Here is a 26047-nt window from a genome sequence, read left to right on the forward strand (position 1 = left end):
TTGTTACTTGCATACATAGGCTCTCTTAGGCCGCTTTCACATTTGCGGTTGTGTCCGCAGCGTTTCTTCCGCAAATATCTGCATGCGTTGTGTATTCCTATCTTTAACATTATCGACGCATGCGTTTTTCTATGTTCGCGTTTTGCCGCGTTTGACGACGCATGCGTCGTCTAGCCGTCTGCGTCTTGGCGCGGAAATGCAACATGTAGTAATTTTTAGAGGCGTCAATTTGCCGCCTGGAAACGCATGCGGCTGATTGCGCAAGGTTTGCGCCCAAAAAACGCATTGTAGTCTATGTAAACGCATGCGTTTTCCAGTACATGCGTTTGCTTGCGTTTGCCGACGCATGCGTCTCAATTGAGAAAAACATGTCTAGACACTGATAAGCCACCCCCCACATAGAAGGTGATAAAGGGAGGAAGTGGACATTTGCAGGTCACTAGTCAGCAGACTGCCTTGCAGACGAGACGCCCCACAGCCCCTTGGATCAGCAAACAAGCCTCAGAACTATGTGAGTATATCCTATCCAAAGCATTTCTTTTCTATAATCTGTGTCTATGTGCCCTAATTTCTGTCATTCCTTTCTTTCTGCACACATCAGAATGTCTTCTGCTTCTGATGAGGAAACGCCTGGGCCTGCACAAGGGGAACATGTCAGCGAAGTGAGTATTCACCTCCTCAGATTGGTAAGTATTCACTGTCACATCTACACATATGACAATGTATATTTTCCCTTTTTCAGACCACTTCTTCTACAGCGGAAGACACTGAGCAGGAGACTGGGCAGGAGCAGCGTAGTCACGGCCGGGCAACACGGCGGCATCGTGTAAGTATAGCTGGCTGAATGTGTATTGTATCCTCACTTTATAATTCTGGAATCTTCATTTCTTTCTACTTCTCTCTTTCTTTCCCTTTGGCTTCAGCACCAGTGTTTTTTTTTATTTCAATATTCATGCCATTCCTCTGATTCTGTTTTCTGTCTTCCGTATGTGAATGCCTCCAATATTAATGTCCTTTTTGTTGTTAGGTTCCAGAGGAGGATGAGGACCTAATTGAGAATGAACACCTCATCTCCCTGGTTCACGAGCGAGTCGCATTGTGGGACACCAGGGATCCACTGCACGCCAACAATGTGACGATCCGGAGGCTTTGGAATGAGGTGGCCGCAGCGTTGTGGGATGGCTGGGCCAATGCCCCGGCTCGGGTCCGTTCTGCATTTGGTAAGTATCGCAATGCAGTGTGATGTAGTCAATACCTTGGCCATGCTCACACAACTGTGTATGATGTCAGAAAGTCATTACTTTTTCACAGCACATACAGTTGTGTGACCATGGTCAAAAGACCATTGTCCTAACTATTATGTTTTGTTTTGCCAACAGTGTCAAAAGTGAAAACACGTTGGAGATCGATGAAGGACCGCTTCAACAAGGACCTGCGCCAAGAGAGCCGGCTTCCAAGTGGTTCTGCAGCAAGGATACGCAAATACAAGTACCACCGCATCCTTGCGTTTTTGAGACCAGTCCTTGCACGAAGAACGTAAGTATATTGGTTAAAAAAGAAAAAAAAATGGTGTATAATGCAATTTGTTGTTGGTCATTATTTCCCATCAGTATTTGTAATCCGAAACCTTGATTGATTGATAGATGCAGCAGTGGGGTACGTGTTCTTTGAATACTTTCCCTCACATAGTTCCTCTCCAGGTTTTGGCATACCAATACTGATTTGAAATACTGATCAAATACTGAGAGTGTGATGGCAGCCTGCACAACAGATCTATACTCAGCAAGTTAGGTGTCAGAAATAATGAATTCAGGATGCCAATGGCTCATCAATTCATTTTTCCTGACACTTGTCCTGGTGAGTATACAGGTGGCTTGTATGTCCTCTGTCGTCAATTCGTATTTCCCATCAGTATTTGTAATCCGAAACCTTGATTGATTGATAGATGCAGCAGTGGGGTACGTGTTCTTTGAATACTTTCCCTCACATAGTTCCTCTCCAGGTTTTGGCTTACCAATACCTTGTATAGAGATATGGCTTGTATTGCCTCCATCGTCTCTTCATAGTTTACATCAGTTTTTGTAATCCCCAAGGACTGGTCGATGCATGCAGAAGTATAGCATGTTGTTTTATGAAACTTTTATTCCTACTGTTGAACTCCTGGCTTGAAAATTCTGATGTAAAATTCACTACAAATAGTAGTGTGACCTTTCCCTATCTGAATGTGTATCTAACTGTTCAGTTATCTTTTTGTAAATGTTTTGTAATATTTTTTTTTTTTTTTTCCGCAGCACTTGGAGCTCCACTGTTGGCCCAGGTTCTGGAGCGGTCCTTCATCAGTCAGCCACGGACCCGTCCCAGCCATCCTCCAGCGCTGCAGCAAGTGGGCCTGCCACACAACCTGGAGACCAGGAAGCTGGTCCATCAGATGTTCCCCTTCCCCAGTCCTCTGCCTCTAGCCAATTTTTTATGGGCTCCTCCCGGCAGCGGCAGAGGGCCGCGGACAGGTCACTCATGCCCGAGTTTTTGCACTTGAGCTCGGTCTTCCATGAGGGACTCAAGGCGATGGGTGACCGACTGGATACTGCCATTCGTCATATGAGCACATGTATCCAGGAGGTAACCACAGCCCTTGCCCAAGTGAAAGCCGACCTCCAGAGGCCAGCACATCATTTTTTTAATCAGATAGAACAGGGCATGTCGGAACACCTTAGTCCTGAGCTCCAGATTACTATTATGCAGGCCTGCAATGCTGCTTACGTGCAGGCTATGCAGCAGAGTCGGTATTTTCAGCAGACAGTGGGGGCATTTCCAACAGTGCCCACACTGTCACGCTTTACATCAATGCCGACATCTGCTGCATACCACTGCACGGCCACCTCCATTCCAAACACTTCCGGACCGTATTATAGCACCACCACCATGCCCAGTGCAGTGGGTCAGCCCACCGCCACCACCATGACAACTGCTGCTCCTGCTTGGCCCTCCTCCACTGCCACCAGCATGCTGCCGCCGCCGGACCCTGCCCTGGTGTTTCCTGGCACCACCACTACCAGACTGCCGCCGCCGGACCCTGCCCTGGTGTTTCCTGGCACCACCACTACCAGACTGCCATTGCCGGACACTGCCCTGGCGTTCTCTGGCACCACCACTACCAGACTGCCGTTGCCGGACCCTGCCCTGGCGTTCTCTGGCACCACCACTACCAGACTGCCGTTGCCGGACCCTGCCCTGGCGTTCTCTGGCACCACCACTACCAGACTGCCGTTGCCGGACCCTGCCCTGGCGTTCTCTGGCACCACCACTACAAGACTGCCATTGCCGGACACTGCCCTGGCGTTCTCTGGCACCACCACTACCAGACTGCCATTGCCGGACCCTGCCCTGGCGTTTCCTGGCACCACCACCACCAGACTGCCGTTGACGGACCCTGCCCTGGCGTTCCCTGCCACCACGACAACGTGCCCGCGCAAAACAAGAAAGGGGAAAGGCAAAAAAAAACAAAAAACCATAGCTATCCCTCCCCCCTCACCTCCCAATGTGTCTGTAATGTCTGGTTTGTCTCACCCTTCCAGTGTGTCTCAACCCTCTCATGTGTCTAGCCCTATCCCTGAATATCCTGACCCCAGTAGTTTCATAGCGCCTTCTCCTGCCACCCCTATGTCGGCTACAGTAATAAGCCAGACCTCACTACTCAACACCCCACAATATCGGCACTCAACCCCAAGCAGGCGCAGTTAATTTTTTGGTTTGTGTGTGTTTAATAAACCTGTGTTTTTTGCCCCAATAAGGTTTGGTTAATTGTGTATTTCGCCACCGTCACCACACAGCCTGCGCCAATAACAAATTATGCGTCAAACACATTTTTGGGGGCCACCTCCAACCTCCAGTACCTACTTAGCAGAACACTGAAGCTTGGTGTGTTTGGTTGAGAGATATGAGGTTGCCCCCAAAAATAACACTTGTATTTTCTCCAAAAACAGTTCTTTCTGTTTACTCCGTGACTTTTGGTCGCACACAGAAGACAAAATGGTGGTAATACACAGCACAACTATACTCAACAGGTCCTTTCTTATCCGAAACATTATTTATGACCCCTGACCTGCTGATTTTCGAAATGCATTGTATTACCTCCATTTTATCTTATTGGTACATATACATATATTTCACACAAAGTGAAGGAACAATGTACATGGCATATCTATACTCACCCGGACAAGTGTCAGGAAAAATGAATTCAAGAGCAAATAGCATCATGAATTCATTAGTTCAGACACGTGACTTGATGACTATAGATCTCTGGTGTAGGCTGCCATCACACTGTCAGTATTCGCTCTGTATTTTACAGCACTATTTGTAAGCCTAAACCTGGAGTGGAACTATGTGAGGAAAAGTACATTAAACAGATATGCACCACTAAAAGCATTTAACTACCGCTCCTGGTTTAGGCTTACAAATACTGATGTTAAGTACTGGACAAATACTGCGACAATAACGGACATCGTCTATACAGTCTGCGGCAAAAAGCTAATGGTGAACCAAGACAGGACTCACGTCAACAACCTAAGCCCAAAAACCCAAAGTGGTTTGTTAAGGAAATAGATAGGAGACATGGTGAAGAAAGTAAAACACAATTATTTTATTTGAAAAAACATTAACATTCCAAACATAAATTTGCAGACCCGAAACCAGCAGTACATTTTACACCATATTGTCCTGCCATGGCACACGTCCAATGTCAGAATCAAAAAACGCTGCAAATTGGTCCCGCATGTGGCCTACTTCAACTGTTGACCGCAGCGGATGATGACGGTAATCAGGCAAAGGGTTGGCAACAGGTTCATCAAGTTCTATGGTGTGTCGCTCCTTAGCCAGAATGAAATTGTGGAGAACCACACAGGCTTTAACTACCTCATCCACTGTCTCCATTTTTAGATTTATTGCAGTTGCTAGAATGCGCCATTTGGACACCATAATCCCAAAGGCACACTCTACTGTTCTGCGTGCCCTGGTTAGTCTGTAGTTGTAGATCCGTTTTGTGCGGTTCAAGTCCCGACTTGAATAGGGCTTCAGGAGATTTTCACTCATCTGAAAGGCCTCATCCCCAACCATTACAAATGGCAGCGGTGGGCCTTGAGTGTAGGGGAGTGGTCGTGGCTGTGGGAAATTAAAATTTTTGCCATAAACACGTCGGCCCATATCAGAGGTTTTAAAAGTCTGTGAATCGTTGCCACGGCCAAAAGCACCAATGTCCACAGCAATGAAGCGACAGTCCGCATCGGCTATTGCCATAAGAACTACAGAAAAATATTTTTTGTAGTTGAAGAACTGTGATCCCGTTCTGGCTGGTTTGGTAATCCGGATGTGCTTCCCATCCACCGCACCCAAACAGTTGGGAAAATCACAAACAGTCCAAAATTTGTCAGCAATTTCTTTCCACATGTCCTCCGTGGGTATGGGTATAAATTCCTCACGGAGAATGGTCCATAAAGCCCGGCAGGTTTCAAAAACAATTCCGGAGAGCGTGGAAATCCCAAGGCGGTACTGGAAATGAAGGGATGACAAGCTCTCTCCAGTTGCAAGAAATCTGTAGTAAGAATAAATAATTTACAAAATAGGCAAAAAAACATCAGACCTGCAAAAAATTTTGGTTAGCTTTTGTTTAGAATTATTACGTACCTTAAGGTAACCAGGAGACGTTCCGCTGGTGGAATGGCTCTACGGAGCTGTGTGTCCTGTCTCCGGATGGCTCCTTGGACACGATCAAGCAAATCCCGGAAAGAGTCTTGTGACATCCTGGTATATTCTGGGAATTTTTCTGGGTTCTCATTGAGCTCGCCATACAGGGTGTGATATGTACCACGGCTCTCCCGCAGTTCTACAATGGGGTGTTGCCAAAACCGCCTACGCCTTGTCCTTCTCTGTCTTTCCCGGTTTCGGTGTTGCTCCCAAGCAAACGCACATGCCAGAAAAATCTTGATGCTCAGATCCAGTTTAAAGTAATAGCTATCCATGTGAAGATCCATCTTCTCACAGGACACAGGAGCAAAATCTGAAGATTTCAGCTGTCCTAGGGTCTATATATAGATTTCACATAATACACGCCCTCTGTAGTCCCATTGGCTGGTTCTTGCATCTAGAATTTTTCTCTGGTGAAATTTTGCGCCATGCGCACAAAAAACGCAAACGCATAGAAAACGCAAGCAAAAGCATGTAAACGCTGCGTTTTAATGACGCATGCGGTAACCGTAAGCGTTTTAAAAACGCTGCGTTTACACGCGTTTTCATGCGTTTTTCGTGTCCTTCCGTTTGCGGATTAAACGCTGCAGATTCAAACGCTAATGTGAAAGTAGCCTTACTGAGCACGCCACCCAACAGCCTCTGGCAGAGTGCAGCGCTATAGATGCATTTTTTACTGAATTTGTTGATTGATTTAAAATATTTCCCACTGCTAGATACCTTCTCCTATTTGCTCCTCCATACTGCCGACACAGCTATTTTTCCTTGCACTGCCAGAGGGATATATTGCACAGTGGTAAGCTAGAAACACTTTTTTTTTTACCTGTTACAAGAGAGTCTAAGAATATCAGATACATCAGTCTGTCAGTTACTGAGCTCAATTCCCCCAATATCCGTGGATGAATGCTATCTATGCTGAGTGATATGTCAGTGTTTAATTTTCTCAGATGCAGGTGTACTTCTCTGTTGTGATTTTGCTTTTTGCTCCCTCTAGTGGTCATTAGTGATTTGACTCTGGAGCGTCTGTCTTTTCCTATATCCTCACCTGGGCCGTTAGTTCAGGGGCGTTGCTATATAAGCTCCCTGGACCTTCAGTTCAATGCCTGGCATCGTTGAAATCAGAGCTAATCTGTTGTGCTCTTGTCCTCTGATCCTGGTTCCTGTTTTTCAAGCTAAGTCTGCTTCTTTGCTTTTTGCTTTTGTTTTGTTTGGTATTTTTGTCCAGCTTGTTCCTATCTGTATCCTGACCTTTGCTGGAAGCTCTAGGGGGCTGGTGTTCTCCCCCCGGACCGTTAGACGGTTCGGGGGTTCTTGAATCTCCAGCGTGGATTTTTATAGGGTTTTTGTTGACCAGATAAGTTATCTTGCTATATTCTGCTATTAGTAAGCTGGCCTCTCTTTGCTGAACCTGGTTCATTTCTGTGTTTGTCATTTCCTCTTACCTCACCGTTATTATTTGTGGGGGGCTTGTATCTTGCTTTGGGGTCCCTTTCTCAGGAGGCAAGAGAGGTCTTTGTTTTCTTCTCCTAGGGGTAGTTAGATTCTCCGGCTGGCGCGAGTCATCTAGCGATCACCGTAGGCATGATCCCCGGCTACTTCTAGTGTTGGCGTTAGGAGTAGCTATTTGGTCAACCCAGTTACCACAGCCCTATGAGCTGGATTTTTGTATCTTGCAGACTTACACGTTCCTCTGAGACCCTGTCCACTGGGGTCATAACAGTATGCCAGGCCAGTATTAAATGTTTAATGCATTGCAGAAGTGGGGTTATAAGAAAGAAAATTTTGAGTTTTTTTTTTCCCTCTCTCATTTTTTTTTTTCTTTTCCCCTTTACCTCAGAGTGGCTTAAGCTTGCTGCAGACATGAATGTCCAGACCTTGATTACAAGTGTGGACCAGCTTGCCGCTCGTGTGCAGGGTATACAAGATTATGTTACCAGAAATCCTAGGTCTGAACCCAAGATTCCGATTCCTGAACTGTTTTCAGGAGACCGATTTAAGTTTAGGAATTTCAGGAATAATTGTAAATTATTTTTGTCCCTGAAACCTTGTTCGTCTGGAGACTCTGCTCAACAAGTAAAAATTGTTATTTCATTCTTACGGGGTGACCCTCAGGATTGGGCTTTTTCGTTGGCGCCAGGAGATCCAGCATTGGCTGATATTGATGCGTTTTTTCTGGCGCTCGGTTTACTTTATGAGGAACCCAATCTTGAGATTCAGGCAGAGAAAGCCTTGCTGGCTATGTCTCAGGGCCAGGACGAGGCTGAGGTGTATTGCCAAAAATTTCGGAAATGGTCCGTGCTGACACATTGGAACGAGTGTGCACTGGCCGCTAATTTTAGAAATGGCCTTTCTGAGGCCATTAAGAATGTTATGGTGGGTTTTCCCATTCCCACAGGTCTGAATGATACCATGTCCCTGGCTATTCAAATTGACCGGCGGTTGCGGGAGCGCAAAACCGCAAATTCCCTCATGTTGTTGTCTGAACAGACACCTGATGTGATGCAATGTGATAGAAAAACCGCAAATTCCCTCATGGTGTTGTCTGAACGGACACCTGATTTGATGCAATGTGATAGAATCCTGACTAGAAATGAGAGGAAAATTCATAGACGCCGGAATGGCTTGTGCTACTACTGTGGTGATTCTACACATGTTATCTCAGCATGCTCTAAACGTATATCTAAGGTTGTTAGTCCTGTCACCGTTGGTAATTTGCATCCTAAGTTTATTCTGTCTGTAACTTTGATTTGCTCACTGTCATCTTATCCTGTCATGGCGTTTGTAGATTCAGGTGCTGCCCTGAGTCTTATGGATCTCTCATTTGCTAAGCGCTGTGGTTTTATTCTTGAACCATTAGAAAATCCTATCCCTCTTAGGGGTATTGATGCTACGCCATTGGCAGAAAATAAGCCGCAGTATTGGACACAGGTTACCATGTGCATGACTCCTGAACACCGCGAGGTGATACGTTTTCTCGTTCTACATAAAATGCATGATTTGGTTGTTTTGGGGCTGCCATGGTTACAGACCCATAATCCAGTCCTTGACTGGAAGGCTATGTCAGTGTCTAGTTGGGGCTGTCGTGGTATTCATGAGGATTCCCTGCCTGTGTCTATTGCTTCTTCTACGCCTTCGGAAGTTCCGGAGTACTTGTCTGATTATCAGGATGTCTTTAGCGAGTCCAGGTCCAGTGCATTGCCTCCTCATAGGGAATGTGACTGTGCAATAGATTTGATTCCAGGCAGTAAATTTCCTAAGGGAAGACTGTTTAATCTGTCGATACCTGAACATACCGCTATGCGTTCATATATCAAGGAGTCTCTGGAGAAAGGACACATCCGTCCGTCTTCTTCCCCTCTTGGTGCGGGATTCTTTTTTGTGGCTAAAAAGGACGGATCTTTGAGGCCTTGTATTGACTATCGGCTTTTAAATAAGATCACTGTCAAATTTCAGTATCCTTTGCCGCTGTTGTCTGACTTGTTTGCCCGGATTAAAGGTGCCAAGTGGTTTACCAAGATAGACCTTCGTGGTGCGTACAACCTTGTGCGCATTAAGCAAGGGGATGAATGGAAAACCGCATTCAATACGCCCGAAGGTCATTTTGAGTACTTGGTGATGCCTTTTGGGCTCTCTAATGCCCCTTCAGTTTTTCAGTCCTTTATGCATGACATTTTCCGGAACTATCTGGATAAATTTCTGATCGTTTATCTGGATGATATTCTGTTTTTTTCTGATAATTGGGACTCGCATGTGGAGCAGGTCAGGATGGTCTTTAAAATTTTGCGTGAAAATTCTTTGTTTGTCAAGGGCTCAAAGTGTCTTTTTGGTGTACAGAAGGTTCCCTTTTTGGGGTTCATTTTTTCCCCTTCTGCTGTGGAGATGGACCCAGTCAAGGTCCGAGCTATTCTTGATTGGACTCAGCCCTCGTCAGTTAAGAGTCTTCAGAAGTTCTTGGGTTTCGCTAACTTCTACCGTCGTTTTATCGCTAACTTTTCTAGCATTGTGAAACCTTTGACGGATATGACCAAGAAGGGCTCCGATGTGGTTAATTGGGCTCCTGCTGCCGTGGAGGCTTTCCAGGAGTTGAAACGTCGGTTTACTTCGGCGCCTGTTTTGTGCCAGCCTGATGTCTCGCTTCCCTTTCAAGTTGAGGTGGATGCTTCAGAGATTGGAGCAGGGGCCGTTTTGTCGCAGAGAGGCCCTGGTTGCTCTGTTATGAGACCTTGCGCCTTTTTCTCTAGGAAGTTTTCGCCTGCGGAGCGAAATTATGATGTGGGCAATCGGGAGTTGTTGGCCATGAAATGGGCATTTGAGGAGTGGCGTCATTGGCTCGAGGGTGCTAAGCATCGTGTGGTGGTCTTGACTGATCACAAAAATCTGATGTATCTCGAGTCTGCTAAACGCCTGAATCTTAGACAGGCCCGCTGGTCATTGTTTTTCTCCCGTTTTGACTTTGTTGTCTCGTATTTACCAGGTTCAAAGAATGTGAAGGCCGATGCTCTTTCCAGGAGCTTTGTGCCTGATGCTCCTGGAGTCGCTGAACCTGTTGGTATTCTTAAGGATGGTATTATCTTGTCAGCTATTTCTCCTGATCTGCGACGTGTGTTGCAGAGATTTCAGGCTGATAGGCCTGATTCTTGTCCACCTGACAGACTGTTTGTGCCTGATAAGTGGACCAGCATTTCTGAGGTTCATTCCTCGGTGTTGGCAGGTCACCCAGGAATTTTTGGCACCAGAGATCTGGTGGCCAGATCCTTTTGGTGGCCTTCCTTGTCTAGGGATGTGCGGTCATTTGTACAGTCCTGTGGGACTTGTGCTCGAGCTAAGCCTTGCTGTTCTCGTGCCAGCGGGTTGCTCTTGCCCTTGCCTGTCCCTAAGAGACCTTGGACACATATCTCCATGGATTTCATTTCTGATCTTCCGGTGTCTCAGGGCATGTCTGTTATCTGGGTGATATGTGATCGCTTCTCCAAGATGGTCCATTTGGTTCCTTTGCCTAAACTGCCTTCCTCTTCCGATCTGGTTCCTGTATTTTTCCAGAACGTGGTTCGTTTGCACGGCATCCCTGAGAATATTGTGTCAGACAGAGGATCCCAGTTCGTTTCCAGATTCTGGCGATCCTTTTGTAGTAGGATGGGCATTGACTTGTCGTTTTCGTCTGCTTTCCATCCTCAGACTAATGGACAGACGGAGCGAACTAATCAGACTTTGGAGGCTTATTTGAGGTGTTTTGTCTCTGCTGATCAGGACGATTGGGTGACCTTCTTGCCGTTAGCTGAGTTTGCCCTTAATAATCGGGCTAGTTCCGCCACCTTGGTTTCGCCGTTTTTCTGCAACTCTGGTTTCCACCCTCGTTTTTCTTCGGGTCATGTGGAACCTTCTGACTGCCCTGGGGTGGATTCTGTGGTGGATAGGTTGCAGCGGATCTGGAATCTTGTGGTGGACAACTTGAAGTTGTCACAGGAGAGGGCTCAGCGCTTTGCCAACCGCCGCCGCGGTGTGGGTCCCCGACTACGTGTTGGGGATTTGGTGTGGCTTTCTTCCCGCTTTGTTCCTATGAAGGTTTCCTCTCCCAAATTTAAACCTCGTTTTATTGGTCCTTACAAGATATTGGAAATTCTTAATCCTGTATCCTTTCGCCTGGATCTACCTGTGTCGTTAGCTATCCACAACGTGTTTCATAGGTCCTTGTTGCGGCGGTACGTTGTGCCTGTGGTTCCTTCTGCTGAGCCTCCTGCTCCGGTGTTGGTTGAGGGCGAGTTGGAGTACATGGTGGAGAAGATCTTGGATTCTCGTCTCTCCAGGCGGAGGCTTCAGTACCTGGTCAAGTGGAAGGGCTATGGTCAGGAAGATAATTCCTGGGTGGTCGCCTCTGATGTTCATGCGGCCGATTTAGTTTGTGCCTTTCATGCCGCTCATCCTGATCGCCCTGGTGGTCGTGGTGAGGGTTCGGTGACCCCTCACTAAGGGGGGGGTACTGTTGTGATTTTGCTTTTTGCTCCCTCTAGTGGTCATTAGTGATTTGACTCTGGAGCGTCTGTCTTTTCCTATATCCTCACCTGGGCCGTTAGTTCAGGGGCGTTGCTATATAAGCTCCCTGGACCTTCAGTTCAATGCCTGGCATCGTTGAAATCAGAGCTAATCTGTTGTGCTCTTGTCCTCTGATCCTGGTTCCTGTTTTTCAAGCTAAGTCTGCTTCTTTGCTTTTTGCTTTTGTTTTGTTTGGTATTTTTGTCCAGCTTGTTCCTATCTGTATCCTGACCTTTGCTGGAAGCTCTAGGGGGCTGGTGTTCTCCCCCCGGACCGTTAGACGGTTCGGGGGTTCTTGAATCTCCAGCGTGGATTTTTATAGGGTTTTTGTTGACCAGATAAGTTATCTTGCTATATTCTGCTATTAGTAAGCTGGCCTCTCTTTGCTGAACCTGGTTCATTTCTGTGTTTGTCATTTCCTCTTACCTCACCGTTATTATTTGTGGGGGGCTTGTATCTTGCTTTGGGGTCCCTTTCTCTGGAGGCAAGAGAGGTCTTTGTTTTCTTCTCCTAGGGGTAGTTAGATTCTCCGGCTGGCGCGAGTCATCTAGCGATCACCGTAGGCATGATCCCCGGCTACTTCTAGTGTTGGCGTTAGGAGTAGCTATTTGGTCAACCCAGTTACCACAGCCCTATGAGCTGGATTTTTGTATCTTGCAGACTTACACGTTCCTCTGAGACCCTGTCCACTGGGGTCATAACACTTCTCCTTCTGTTAAACTAGTTACAGTAGGGGAAATAAGTATTTGATCCTTTGCTGATTTTGTAAGTTCGCCCACTGGCAAAGACATGAACAGTCTATAATTTTAAGGGCAGGTTAATTTTAACATTGAGATAGAATATCAAAAATAAAATCCAGAAAATAATACTGCATAAATTATATACATTTATTTGCATTTTGCAGAGAGAAATAAGTATTTGAACCCCTACCAACCTTTAAGAGTTCTGGCTCCTACAGACCAGTTAGATGCTCCTAATCAACTTGTTAAAAGTCACAGAGAAAAATGCAGAGATGTTTACCTGCTGAAGCCTCCAACCAAATGCACCAGCAGGGTGCAGCGGACCCGATTAATGATGGCAAACACACAGGTGCAAAAAATACCGATGAAACAACCACTTTCAATCCAGTGTTGGCTGTTTGGCATTAGTGCACAAAAAGATAAGTGATAATAGTTTGTATGTGGTGTTGTTCACACAGGCAATGCAGAGCATCTGGTTTACAGCCTATTACTAACACACATACAGGCGGGCTGCCCAGTGCTACAAAATGCATGCTGTGCAAACAGAGGCCAACAGTTTACAGAGCCATCTTGGTCGGACTTGGTCAGATGAGACAAAAATTGAGGTCTTTGGCATTAAATCAACTCGCCGTGTTTGGAGGAAGAGAGCTGCTGCCTATGACCCAAAAAACACCATCCTCACTGTCAAGCATGGAGATGGGAACATTGTTTTGGGAATGTTTCTCTGCTAAGGACACAGGACTACGTCACCGCATCAATGCGAGAATGGATGGAGCCATGTCCTGTAAAATCATGAGTGACAACCTCCTTCACTCTGCCAAGAAATTAAAAATGGGTCATGGCTGGGTTTTCCAGCAAGACAAAGAACCAAAACATACAGCCAAGGCAACAAAGGAGTGGCTCAAAAAGAAGCACATTAAGGTTATAGAGTAGCCTAACCAGTCTCCAGACCTTAATCCAATAGAAAACTTATGGAGTGAGTTGAAGCTCTGCGTTGCCAAGCGACAGCCTCAAAATCTTAATGATTTAGAGATGATCTGCAAAGAGTAGTGGACCAAAATTCTTGCGCAAACCTCATCATCAACTACAAAAAACATCTGACTGCTGTGTATGCCAACAAGGGTTTTGCCACCAAGTATTAAGTCTTGTTTGCCAGAGGGATCAAATACTTATTTCTCACTGCAAAATGCAAATAATTTTATATAATTTATACAATGTGATTTTATGGATTTTATTTTTGATATTCTATCTCTCAATGTTAGAATTAACTTAGCCTTAAAATTATAGACTGTTCATGTCTTTGTCAGTGGGCAAACTTAGAAAATCAGCAAGGGATCAAAAAACTTATTTCCGCCACTGTATTTCAGGTTTTGAATTTTGATTTTTGCCTTGTTGAATGATCCATGGAACAGTCAGTTAATTACACGGATGTAAAGTGCCTGCTTAATATCTCAGCCCTATCTTTGTCCTCTATAATTATCTTAATCTTTTAAGAGGTCGACACCATGCGTTTTTTTTGCCATTGATGTATTTCTACATTTTTTAAGGATTTATTTTAATGTCCCTGATGATTTGTGTTTGATAACTTTGTTAGCTTGATTTCTTTTTAAAATTTCTTACTTAGATCTTTATACTCCTGAAATTTTATTCCTGTATTCTCGGCCTTCAAGATTTTAAATTCCCTTTGTTTTTGTCTTATTAAGCTTTGTGCTGTCTTATTTATCCATAATTGTTTCTTTTTATTCCTGGACATTTTATTACCTTAGGGTGCAAGTTTTCTACAGGATTCTAGTAGTATATTCTTAAACATGCCCCATTTATGTTCGGTATGCCCAGTTACCATGACATGGTCCCAGTCTACAAGATTAAGCTCTTCCCTTAATTTGTAGAAATCAGCTTTCCTATAGTTACATGCTTTTTTGCGTTTGAATGTTTTATTGAATATTACATTGAAATTTACCATATTATGGTCACTGCATCCCAAATGCTCCCTGTCCTGTAGATCTGAAATTATATCTGGTCTATTGGACAAAACCAGATCCAGCAGATTATCGCCCCTTGTTGGTTCATCTACCAACTGAGAGAGGTAATTGGCTTGAACTGCAGATAAGAACTTGCAGCTTTCAACGAAACCAGAAAATTCTATGTTCCATTAAATGTCTAGATAGTTAAAATACTAAGGATCCTATTATTATGTGCTGCCTTTTTAATTTGTTGCAACATTTCATCCTCTATCTGTTCAGCTATATTAGTAGGCTTGTAGCAAGCTCCAATTAGCAGCTTTCCATTATTGCCATCCCCATGTACTTTTATCCTCACTGACTCTATGTTGTCACAGCTCCCTTCAATGTCATCATTAACCCCTTACTGACCTCAGACGGGATAGTACATCCGAGGTCAGCTCCCCTGCTTTGATGCAGGGCTCCGTGGTGAGCCCGCATCAAAGCCAGGACATGTCAGCTGTTTTGAACAGCTGACATGTGCCCGCAATAGCGGCGGGTGAAATCGCGTTTCACCCGCCGCTATTAACTAGTTAAATGCCGCTGTCAAACGCAGACAGCGGCATTTAACTACCGCATCCGGCCGGGCGGCCGGATATGAGCGCATCGCCGACCCCCGTCACATGATCGGAGGTCGGCGATGCTTCTCCATTGTAACCATAGAGGTCCTTGAGACCTCTATGGTTACTGATCGCCGGTAGCTGTGAGCGCCACCCTGTGGTCGGCGCTCACAGCACACCTGATTTTCTACTACATAGCAGCGAACAGCAGATCGCTGCTATGTAGCAGAGGCGATCGTGCTGTGCCTGCTTCTAGCCTCCCATGGAGGCTATTGAAGCATGGCAAAAGTTTAAAAAAAAAAGTAAAAAAAAATGTGAAAAAAATAAAAAAAATATAAAAGTTTAAATCACCCCCCTTTCGCCCCAATCAAAATAAATCAATAAAAAAAAAAATCAAACCTACACATATTTGGTATTGCCACGTTCAGAATCGCCCGATCTATCAATAAAAAAAAGCATTAACCTGATCGCTAAAGGGCGTAACGAGAAAAAAAATCGAAACGCCAGAATTACGTTTTTTTGGTCGCCGCGACATTGCATTAAAATGCAATAACGGGCGATCAAAAGAACATATCTGCACCGAATTGGAATCATTAAAAATGCCAGCTCGGGGCAAAAAATAAGCCCTCAACCGACCCCAGATTATGAAAAATGGAGACGCTACGAGTATCGGAAAATGGCGCAATTTTTTTTTTTTTTTTAAGCAAAGTTTGGAATTTTTTTCCACCACTTAGGTAAAAAATAACCTAGTCATGTTAGGAGTCTATGAACTCGTAGTGACCTGGATAATCATAATGGCAGGTCAGTTTTAGAATTTAGTGAACCTAGCAAAAAAGCCAAGCAAAAAACAAGTGTGGGTTTGCCCTTTTTTTGCAATTTCACCGCACTTGGAATTTTTTTCCCGTTTTCTAGTACACAACATGGTAAAACCAATGATGTCGTTCAAAAGTACAACTAGTCCCGCAAAAAATAAGCCCTCACATGGCCAAATTGATGGAAAAATAAAAAAGTTATGGTTCTGGGAAGGAGGGGAGTGAAAAACGAAAAATCCCAAGGTCATGAAGGGGTTAAGCACAGGTCTTAAGTTGGATTTAATGAAAATACACACCCGTCCACTTTTTTTGTCTTTCCTTTCTGAATATAGTGTAACCCTCTACGTTTGTCACCCAGTGATGGCTTTTCGTCAAGTCAGGATTCCGTAATGCCCACCACATCGTATTCTGTGGCCGACATAACAGTCTCCAATTCATTCATTTTGATTGCAAGACTTCTTGCATTTGCCAGCAGACATTTAATACTATTAGCATATTTGTTACTCCTACTCACCTCTGTACTTTCCTTGCATATCCCAGCTCCCCTAAATCCTCATTAACCCCTACTGTCTCACTCTCTATCTACTCTATCCCATTATTAGCACAACTACCCTCTATCCCCTCAGATCCTAGTATAAAAGCTCCTCCATACATTTGACCATTTTTCCCCCTGCACAGCTGCACCCTCCCAATTCAGGTGCAGCCCATTCCTACCTTAGAGCCTGTAGCCGACAGAGAATTATGCCCAGTTCTCCATTAACCCAAACCCTTTTTTCCTGCACCAATTTCTAAGCCACTTATTTATCTCCCTTAGCTCCCGCTGTCTTTCTAGTATTGCTTGTGGCACCGGCAGTATTTCTGAAAACTCTTCCTTGGAGGGCCTGGACTTTATCTTCTTGCCTAGTTCCCTGTGATAATTTTTAAGGACCTTCCACCTCCCTCTAACTTTGTCATTGGTACCAATGTGTACCATTACCACTGGGTTTTCCCCAGCCCCACTCAGCAATCTGTCTATCTGATCTACAATATGCAGACCCCAAGCACTTGTCAGACAACACACTGTTCGGCATTCACAGTATCGACAACAGATGACCCTGTCTGTCCGCCTAATTATAGAGTCCCCTACCACCAACATCTGTCTGGCCTTTGCTGCACTCTTATTTCCCTCCTTCTTACATCAGTCGCTTTCCTGGTTGCTCGGTGCAATGTCCTGCTGCAGTCCTGCTGTATTGATCCTAGTCCTGGGCTTGCATTATTAATATCAGCCAAACAGTCATATTTACTAGGTTGTGCCAGATCAGCACTAGGTTCCATGACACTTTCCCCCTACCACTTCTTCTAACTGTTACCCAGCTGCCTACTTCTGGGATCTGATCTTCCCCACCTCCACCCTCCTCCATATCACTGGCCCCAACCAGCTTATGCTCAGTGAGCTCTAAACTCCTCTCCAGGTTTGCAATGCTCCTTAATGTTGCAAGCTGCATATTTAGTTCCATTTCCTTGGCTTCCAAACATATAACTCACTGACATTCAGTGCAGATATATTCACCCTCAAATGGCTGTTCAAGGCATGCATATGTAAGCAGGTCCCAGGATGCAGTAACACAGGGAAGGCAGAGCAAGGGTTAACAATAATGCAATTTAATTATAACAATAGGGAAAACTCCTCGCAGGAAGACAACAGGTAGTTAACAAAGGAAATATACTGTAATATAATGTAATATAACACAATAGTCTTAGTATGAAGCTTATTGTGACTCCTATGTTCCTCAGACACAGGGCCGGACTGGCCATTTGGCAATTCTGGCAAATGCCAAAAGGGCCTGTCTGATCATGGGCAGCCTTGTCTGCTATGTTGTTAACAGATACCCATACTGTTAAGAGTTGTGATGGAGCGCAAAGTTGCTGACTTTGTCACTTACCCCAGCAGGCTACGGGTATCATTAGAAATATTGGTCTTGTAGAAAATCTTTCTTTCCTCCATCCAGGGTAATATTAGTAATATATCCCATCTGGTGCTTGGGGATGGGGACAAAATGGCCCTGTGTGATTTGAAATGCCAGGACTGAATTTCAGCCAAAGTCCGTACCTGCTCAGACACATGTAGTCCTGTGGGGGTGGTAGTCCCAGTAATGGCTGGCACAGTGTCTTCAGGCGTCACCTGCCTACGCACGAACAAGCTTCTGGCGGCAATAGGCAGTTTCTGGTTTTGCCCACTGAGCCCCTAATCCATTAACCTGACACCCACTTGTCAATGCGAGCACCGCGCACTGCTAAGCGGAGCGCCCGACACTCTGCCCGGTCACTAACTCTCGGGAGCCCTCATGCAAGCTCTGCTGAGGCATGACTCTGCTCTGTCTCTCACGCTGCGGAGCGCAGTCCACCCCTGCTGCTTCTCTCTCTGTCGGTGGGAAAACTCTGCTGTTGTGAATTTGGATTCTGGGCTCCCCCGGTGGCCGCTTGTGGAATTGGACTTGTCATCCTCTTTCCTGTTTCACCTGGTTCCATCAGTAGTGGGTGTCGCTATTTAAGCTCATTTCTCTGGTGGTTTCTTGCCGGTCAACAATGTTATCTGATGCCTCTCAGTGCTTGTTCCTGCTTCTAGACAACTGCTAGATAAGTTGGACTTTGGTCCATGTTTTGTTTTGCCTATTTGTTCCAGTTCACAGCTGAAGTTTTGTTACTGTGTCTGGAAAGCTCTCGTTGATCAGGGATTGCTACTCTGGCGTTATGAGTTAATGCCAGAGTTTAAGGTAATCTCTGGATGGTGTTTTGTTAGTGTTTTTCTGCTGACCATGAAAGTATACTATCTGTCTTCTGCTATCTAGTAAGCGGACCTCAAATTTGCTAAGACTATTTTCCTGCTGCGTTTGTTGTTTCATCTGAACTCACCGTCATTATATGTGGGGGGCTACTGTCTTCTTTGGAATATTTCTCTAGAGGTGAGCCAGGTCTTATATTTCCCTCTGCTAGCTATTTAGGTCTTAGGCCAGAGCTGGGCATCTAGCTATAAATAGGAAATGCTACCTGGCTATTTCTAGTTGCGCGGCAGGCTTAGTTCATGGTCAGTATAGTTCCATCTTCCGAGAGCTTGTCCCTCTATAGGCTTGCTATGATCTCTGCCTGCAGAGATCATGACAGTTTGACCGGCCCATAAAGTGTTAAAGACCCAGGTTGAGAAAGGAGAGTTATAAGAAGTCTGCTGGAATTTTTTTTTTTTTTTTTTCTCCTCCAGTCTGCCTTGCTGCAGTCTTTTTTCTCTCTCTCCTCCTAATCTCTGTATGGCTCTGTGTGCACCTGACAATAATGGATCTCCAGAGTGTAACTGCGGGTTTGAATAATCTCATCACGAAAGTACAAAATTTACAAGATTTTGTGGTACATGCTCCGGTATCTGAGCCGAGAATTCCTTTGCCGGAGTTCTTCACAGGGAATAGAGCTAGCTTCCAGAATTTCCGAAATAATTGTAAGCTTTATTTGTCCCTGAAGTCTCGTTCAGCTGGAGACCCTGCTCAGCAGGTTAGGATTGTGATTTCCTTGCTCAGGGGTGACCCTCAAGATTGGGCCTTCTCATTGCCAGCAGGGGATCCTGCGTTACGCGATGTGGATGCGTTTTTTCTGGCCTTGGGCTTGCTTTATGAGGAACCTCATTTGGAACTTCAGGCAGAAAAAACTTTGATGGCACTATCTCAGGGGCAAGACGAAGCTGAAGTTTTCTGCCAAAAATTCCGTAAATGGTCTGTGCTTACTCAGTGGAATGAGTGCGCCTTGGCGGCAACTTTCAGAGAAGGTCTCTCTGATGCCGTTAAGGATGTTATGGTGGGGTTCCCTGTGCCTGCAGGTCTGAATGAGTCCATGACAATGGCTATTCAGATTGATAGGCGTCTGCGGGAGCGCAAACCGGTGCACCATCTGGCGGTGTCTATGGAAAAGACGCCAGAAAGTATGCAGTGTGATAGAATTCTGTCCAGGAGCGAGCGACAGAATTTTAGACGGAAGAATGGATTGTGTTTCTATTGTGGGGATTCTACTCATGTTATATCAGCATGCTCTAGGCGTACAAAGAAGCTTGATAAGTCTGTTTCCATTGGCACCATTCAGTCTAAGTTTATTTTGTCTGTAACCCTGATTTGCTCTTTGTCATCCATTGCCACGGACGCCTATGTTGACTCTGGCGCCGCTCTGAGTCTTATGGATTGGTCCTTTGCCAATCGTTGTGGTTTTGATTTAGAGCCTTTGGAGACTCTTATTCCTCTGAAGGGGATTGACTCCACCCCATTGGCTAATAATAAACCACAATACTGGACACAAGTAACCATGTGTATCAATCCGGATCACCAGGAGATTATTCGTTTCCTGGTGCTGTATAATTTACATGACGATTTGGTACTGGGATTGCCATGGTTGCAGTCTCACAACCCAGTCTTGGACTGGAGAGCAATGTCTGTGTTGAGCTGGGGATGTAAGGGTATTCATGGGGACTTACCTTTGGTTTCTATTTCGTCGTCCATTCCCTCTGAAGTCCCGGAGTTCCTCTCTGATTATCAAGACGTCTTTGACGAACCCAAGCTTGGGTCGTTACCTCCGCACCGTGAGTGCGATTGTGCCATAGATTTGATACCGGGTTGTAAATATCCAAAGGGTCGTTTGTTTAATCTGTCTGTGCCGGAACATGCTGCTATGCGGGAATATATAAAGGAGTCTTTGGAAAAGGGACATATTCGTCCATCTTCTTCTCCCTTGGGAGCTGGGTTTTTCTTTGTCTCAAAAAAAGACGGCTCTTTGAGACCATGTATTGATTATCGGCTTCTGAATAAGATCACTGTTAAGTATCAATACCCATTGCCATTGCTTACTGATTTGTTTGCTCGTATAGAGGGTGCTAAGTGGTTCTCTAAAATTGATCTTCGTGGGGCGTATAATTTGGTGCGGATCAGACAGGGGGATGAGTGGAAGACCGCATTTAATACGCCCGAGGGCCACTTTGAGTATTTGGTCATGCCTTTTGGTCTTTCTAATGCCCCTTCAGTTTTCCAGTCTTTTATGCATGATATTTTCCGCGATTTTCTGGATAAATTTATGATAATATATCTGGATGATATTCTGATTTTTTCTGATGACTGGGACTCTCATGTCCAGCAGGTCAGGAGAGTTTTTCAGGTTCTGCGGTCTAATTCTTTATGTGTGAAGGGGTCTAAGTGCGTTTTTGGGGTCCAGAAAATTTCCTTTTTGGGGTATATTTTTTCTCCCTCTTCCATTGAGATGGATCCCGTCAAGGTGCAAGCTATTTGTGACTGGACTCAGCCCTCCTCTCTTAAGGGTCTTCAGAGATTTTTGGGCTTTGCCAACTTTTACCGCCGATTTATTGCTGGTTTTTCGGATGTCGTTAAACCACTGACTGATTTGACCAGACAAGGCGCTGATGTTGCTAATTGGTCCCCTCATGCTGTAGAGGCCTTTCAGGAGCTTAAGCGCCGTTTTGCCTCTGCCCCTGTGTTGCGTCAGCCTGATGTGAATCTGCCTTTTCAGGTTGAGGTTGACGCTTCGGAGATCGGAGCTGGGGCAGTGTTGTCGCAGAAAGGTTCCGACTGCTCCGTCATTAGGCCTTGTGCCTTCTTTTCTCGCAAATTTTCGCCCGCAGAGCGGAATTATGATGTTGGGAATCGGGAGCTTTTGGCCATGAAGTGGGCGTTTGAGGAGTGGCGCCATTGGCTCGAGGGGGCTAGGCATCAGGTGGTGGTATTGACTGACCACAAAAATTTAATTTATCTTGAGACTGCCAGACGCCTGAATCCTAGACAGGCGCGCTGGTCTTTATTTTTTTCTCGCTTTAATTTTGTGGTGTCATACCTACCGGGTTCTAAGAATGTTAAGGCAGATGCCCTTTCTAGGAGTTTTGACCCGGACTCTCCTGGTAATTCTGAACCCACAGGTATCCTTAGGGAGGGAGTAATTTTGTCGGCCGTTTCTCCTGATCTGCGGCGGTCCTTGCAAGAGTTTCAGGCGGATAGACCGGATCGTTGTCCGCCTGATAGACTGTTTGTTCCGGATGATTGGACCAGCAGAGTCATCTCTGAGGTACATTCTTCTGCATTGGCAGGTCATCCCGGAATTTTTGGTACCAGGGATTTGGTGGCAAGATCCTTCTGGTGGCCTTCCCTGTCACGAGATGTGCGAGTCTTTGTGCAGTCATGTGACGTTTGTGCTCGGGCCAAGTCTTGTAGTTCTCGGGCTAGCGGACTGCTGTTGCCCTTGCCTATTCCTAAGAGGCCTTGGACACACATCTCGATGGATTTTATTTCAGATCTGCCTGTTTCCCAGAAGATGTCTGTCATCTGGGTGGTCTGTGACCGTTTCTCTAAAATGGTCCATTTGGTTCCTCTGCCCAAGTTGCCTTCTTCTTCTGAGTTGGTTCCTCTGTTTTTTCAGAATGTTGTCCGATTGCACGGTATTCCTGAGAATATTGTTTCTGACAGAGGTACCCAATTTGTGTCTAGATTTTGGCGGGCATTCTGTGCTAGGATGGGCATAGATTTGTCTTTTTCATCTGCTTTTCACCCTCAGACTAATGGCCAGACCGAGCGGACTAATCAGACCCTGGAGACATATCTGAGGTGTTTTGTCTCTGCTGACCAGGATGATTGGGTTGCTTTTTTGCCATTGGCAGAGTTCGCCCTCAATAATCGGGCCAGCTCTTCCACCTTGGTGTCCCCGTTTTTCTGTAATTCGGGGTTTCACCCTCGATTTTCCTCCGGTCAGGTGGAATCCTCGGATTGTCCTGGAGTGGATGCGGTGGTGGAGAGATTGCATCACATCTGGGGGCAGGTTATGGACAATTTGAAGTTGTCCCAGGAGAAGACTCAGCGTTTTGCCAACCGTCATCGTCGTGTTGGTTCTCGGCTTTGTGTTGGAGATTTGGTGTGGTTGTCTTCTCGTTTTGTCCCTATGAGGGTCTCTTCTCCTAAGTTTAAACCTCGGTTCATCGGCCCTTATAGAATATTGGAGATTCTTAATCCTGTTTCTTTCCGTTTGGACCTCCCTGCGTCCTTTTCCATTCATAACGTTTTTCATCGGTCGTTATTGCGCAGGTATGAGGTACCTGTTGTACCTTCAGTTGAGCCTCCTGCTCCGGTGTTGGTTGAGGGTGAGTTGGAGTACGTTGTGGAGAAGATTTTGGACTCTCGTGTTTCCAGACGGAGACTCCAGTATCTGGTCAACTGGAAGGGTTACGGCCAGGAGGATAATTCTTGGGTCAATGCATCTGATGTTCATGCTTCTGATCTTGTTCGTGCCTTCCATAGGGCTCATCCTGGTCGCCCTGGTGGATCTGGTGAGGGTTCGGTGCCCCCTCCTTGAGGGGGGGGTACTGTTGTGAATTTGGATTCTGGGCTCCCCCGGTGGCCGCTTGTGGAATTGGACTTGTCATCCTCTTTCCTGTTTCACCTGGTTCCATCAGTAGTGGGTGTCGCTATTTAAGCTCATTTCTCTGGTGGTTTCTTGCCGGTCAACAATGTTATCTGATGCCTCTCAGTGCTTGTTCCTGCTTCTAGACAACTGCTAGATAAGTTGGACTTTGGTCCATGTTTTGTTTTGCCTATTTGTTCCAGTTCACAGCTGAAGTTTTGTTACTGTGTCTGGAAAGCTCTCGTTGATCAGGGATTGCTACTCTGGCGTTATGAGTTAATGCCAGAGTTTAAGGTAATCTCTGGATGGTGTTTTGTTAGTGTTTTTCTGCTGACCATGAAAGTATACTATCTGTCTTCTGCTATCTAGTAAGCGGACCTCAAATTTGCTAAGACTATTTTCCTGCTGCGTTTGTTGTTTCATCTGAACTCACCGTCATTATATGTGGGGGGCTACTGTCTTCTTTGGAATATTTCTCTAGAGGTGAGCCAGGTCTTATATTTCCCTCTGCTAGCTATTTAGGTCTTAGGCCAGAGCTGGGCATCTAGCTATAAATAGGAAATGCTACCTGGCTATTTCTAGTTGCGCGGCAGGCTTAGTTCATGGTCAGTATAGTTCCATCTTCCGAGAGCTTGTCCCTCTATAGGCTTGCTATGATCTCTGCCTGCAGAGATCATGACACTCTGCCTTTTTCACGCACTTCCTGTTCTCTGCCTCGTCTTACCACTCCCCCTCTCACAGGTCATGGGTCCTGTCCGGTTCCTCATTCCTTCCCCCCTGAAACATTGGACGCAGCCTCGACAGTTCCGGACCCGGCATCGCAAAAGTACTCGCAGCCCGGTCTTCCTCCTTACACATACATCTCACAAAATGCACACCTGGTAGCATCGTCCATAGAGCACATACCAAATGGGGATAAACAGTACAGATAAAAGCAGAAAGACAATTGAAAAACTAGTAGGAAAACACCAAAATATGCTCTTATGTTAAACTATGATATTGTTTTTAACTATGCACTTATCTGCAGCCCTGCACTTAAAGTGCAGCCCCTGCTCCCCTCAGAAGCCTCGCTTAGAGTCCCTGCAATTTGTAGTTCTCTAACCACCAGGAAATCTAGTAGGAAATCTAAAAAAGAAATCAAGCTAGTAAAGTTATCTGCAGAGAAACAAATTGCCAACAGCATTCAAATACAGCTCTGCACAAATTAAGAGACCACTGCAAAATGTTCAGTGTGTCTCATTTTTCCCTTTATAGGTATATTTTTGAGTAAAATGTAAACTGTTCTTTTATTCTATAAACTACTGACAACATGTCTCCGAATTTTCAAGCAATATATTTAGCTTTTTTTCTGAAAAGGAGAAATGGTCCAAAATAAAAGAAACAGGGCTTTCAAACCTCAAATAATGCAAAGAAAACAAGTTCATAATCATTTAGAAACAACAATACTAATGTTTTAACTCAGGAAGAGTTCAGAAATCAATATTTTGTGGAATAACCATGATTTTAATCACAGCTTTCATGCCTTTTTTGCATGCTTTCCACCAGTCCTTCACACTGCTTCTGGAGCAAAAATGTAATCAGTTCTTCTTTGTTTGATGGCTTGTGACTATCCATCATCCTCTTGATCAGGGGTGTCAAACTGCATTCCTCAAGGGCTGCAAACAGGTCATGTTTTCAGGATTTCCTTGTATTGCACAGTTGATCATTTAATCACCTGCACAGAATGATTCCAGCACCTTGTGCAATGAGAAGGAAATCTTGAAAACACGCATGGTTTGAGGCCCTCGAGGAATGCAGTTTGACACCCCTGCTCTTGATTACATTCCAGAGGTTTTCAATGGGGTTCAGGTCTGGAGATTGGGCTGCCCATGACAGGGTTTTGATGTGGTGGTCTCTTAATGTTTGCCAGAGCTGTAAATCCAAACTAATTTTATAAATCTGTTAATACCAAGAAGGAAAAATCCAATGATATTTCTCCAACAATAATACTGACAAATATTTTTGTACATATGAGCAGTTCACAGCGACGGATTAAGAGTAGTCAGAGCCCTGGGCAGTTTAGAAAGAGTAAGGCCCCCCAGGACCCGATATTTCAAGTAACATGTCACATGATCCACTTTAAGAAATCATGTGATAGGTCATGTGATTAACACACATGTGCACATCTGCAGATGTAAGACAACAAGACAGCAGCGTGCAACTCATGCCAGACAAATTTTTCCCCTTATGTACAGGACTATAAATAACATAGCATTATACATAATAGAGGATACAATGTAATAAGAGGATGCCATATCATGTGGATGGTGCTATATATGACAGGAGGTAATGCTGCATAATAAGGGACAGCGCTATAACAGAAGGTCCTATATAATATGGGACGGATCAATTAATGCATATTGTTTAAAGGGAAGGTCCAAAACTAAATTATATTTTCATCCTAAACACTATATAAAGTCATTATCTAATCTTTTTCCTAATATACTTTAATATACTTTTTTTTTTTACTACTTTCTCTTTGATGACGTTTTGTTTGAGAATCCCCAGTGCATGCTGGGATACTGAAACGAAGAGTCATCAGGGGCAGAGATTGCAGTGACTGCCACAGCTCTTCCCTCTGTCTAAAAAGATATGTCATTGGTGACCTTCATTTCAGGGGCTGGACTAGTCCTTGTTGTACTAAGCATGCGTCGGTTGTCACTTCCAACAAATGGTCAGTATATTCCTGTTACTGTGCACTCTTCTTCTCAGATGATAATGCG

At 45.1% G+C, this 26047-nt stretch overlaps 1 protein-coding gene across 1 annotated transcript in view; it reads left to right on the forward strand.

Moving 5' to 3' along the window:
• The first annotated feature begins 1408 nt into the window (after positions 1-1408).
• Positions 1409-26047, forward strand: part of LOC143775088 (uncharacterized) — a 30480-nt gene continuing 5841 nt past the window's right edge. The window contains exons 1-2 of the mRNA XM_077262927.1: positions 1409-1536; positions 2292-3193. Coding sequence (XP_077119042.1) covers positions 1409-1536; positions 2292-3193 — 1030 coding nt within the window. The remainder of the gene's footprint in view (positions 1537-2291; positions 3194-26047) is intronic.

The sequence above is a fragment of the Ranitomeya variabilis genome, chromosome 5 (genome assembly GCF_051348905.1).
Source record: "Ranitomeya variabilis isolate aRanVar5 chromosome 5, aRanVar5.hap1, whole genome shotgun sequence".
Classification (NCBI taxonomy): Eukaryota; Metazoa; Chordata; class Amphibia; order Anura; family Dendrobatidae; genus Ranitomeya; species Ranitomeya variabilis.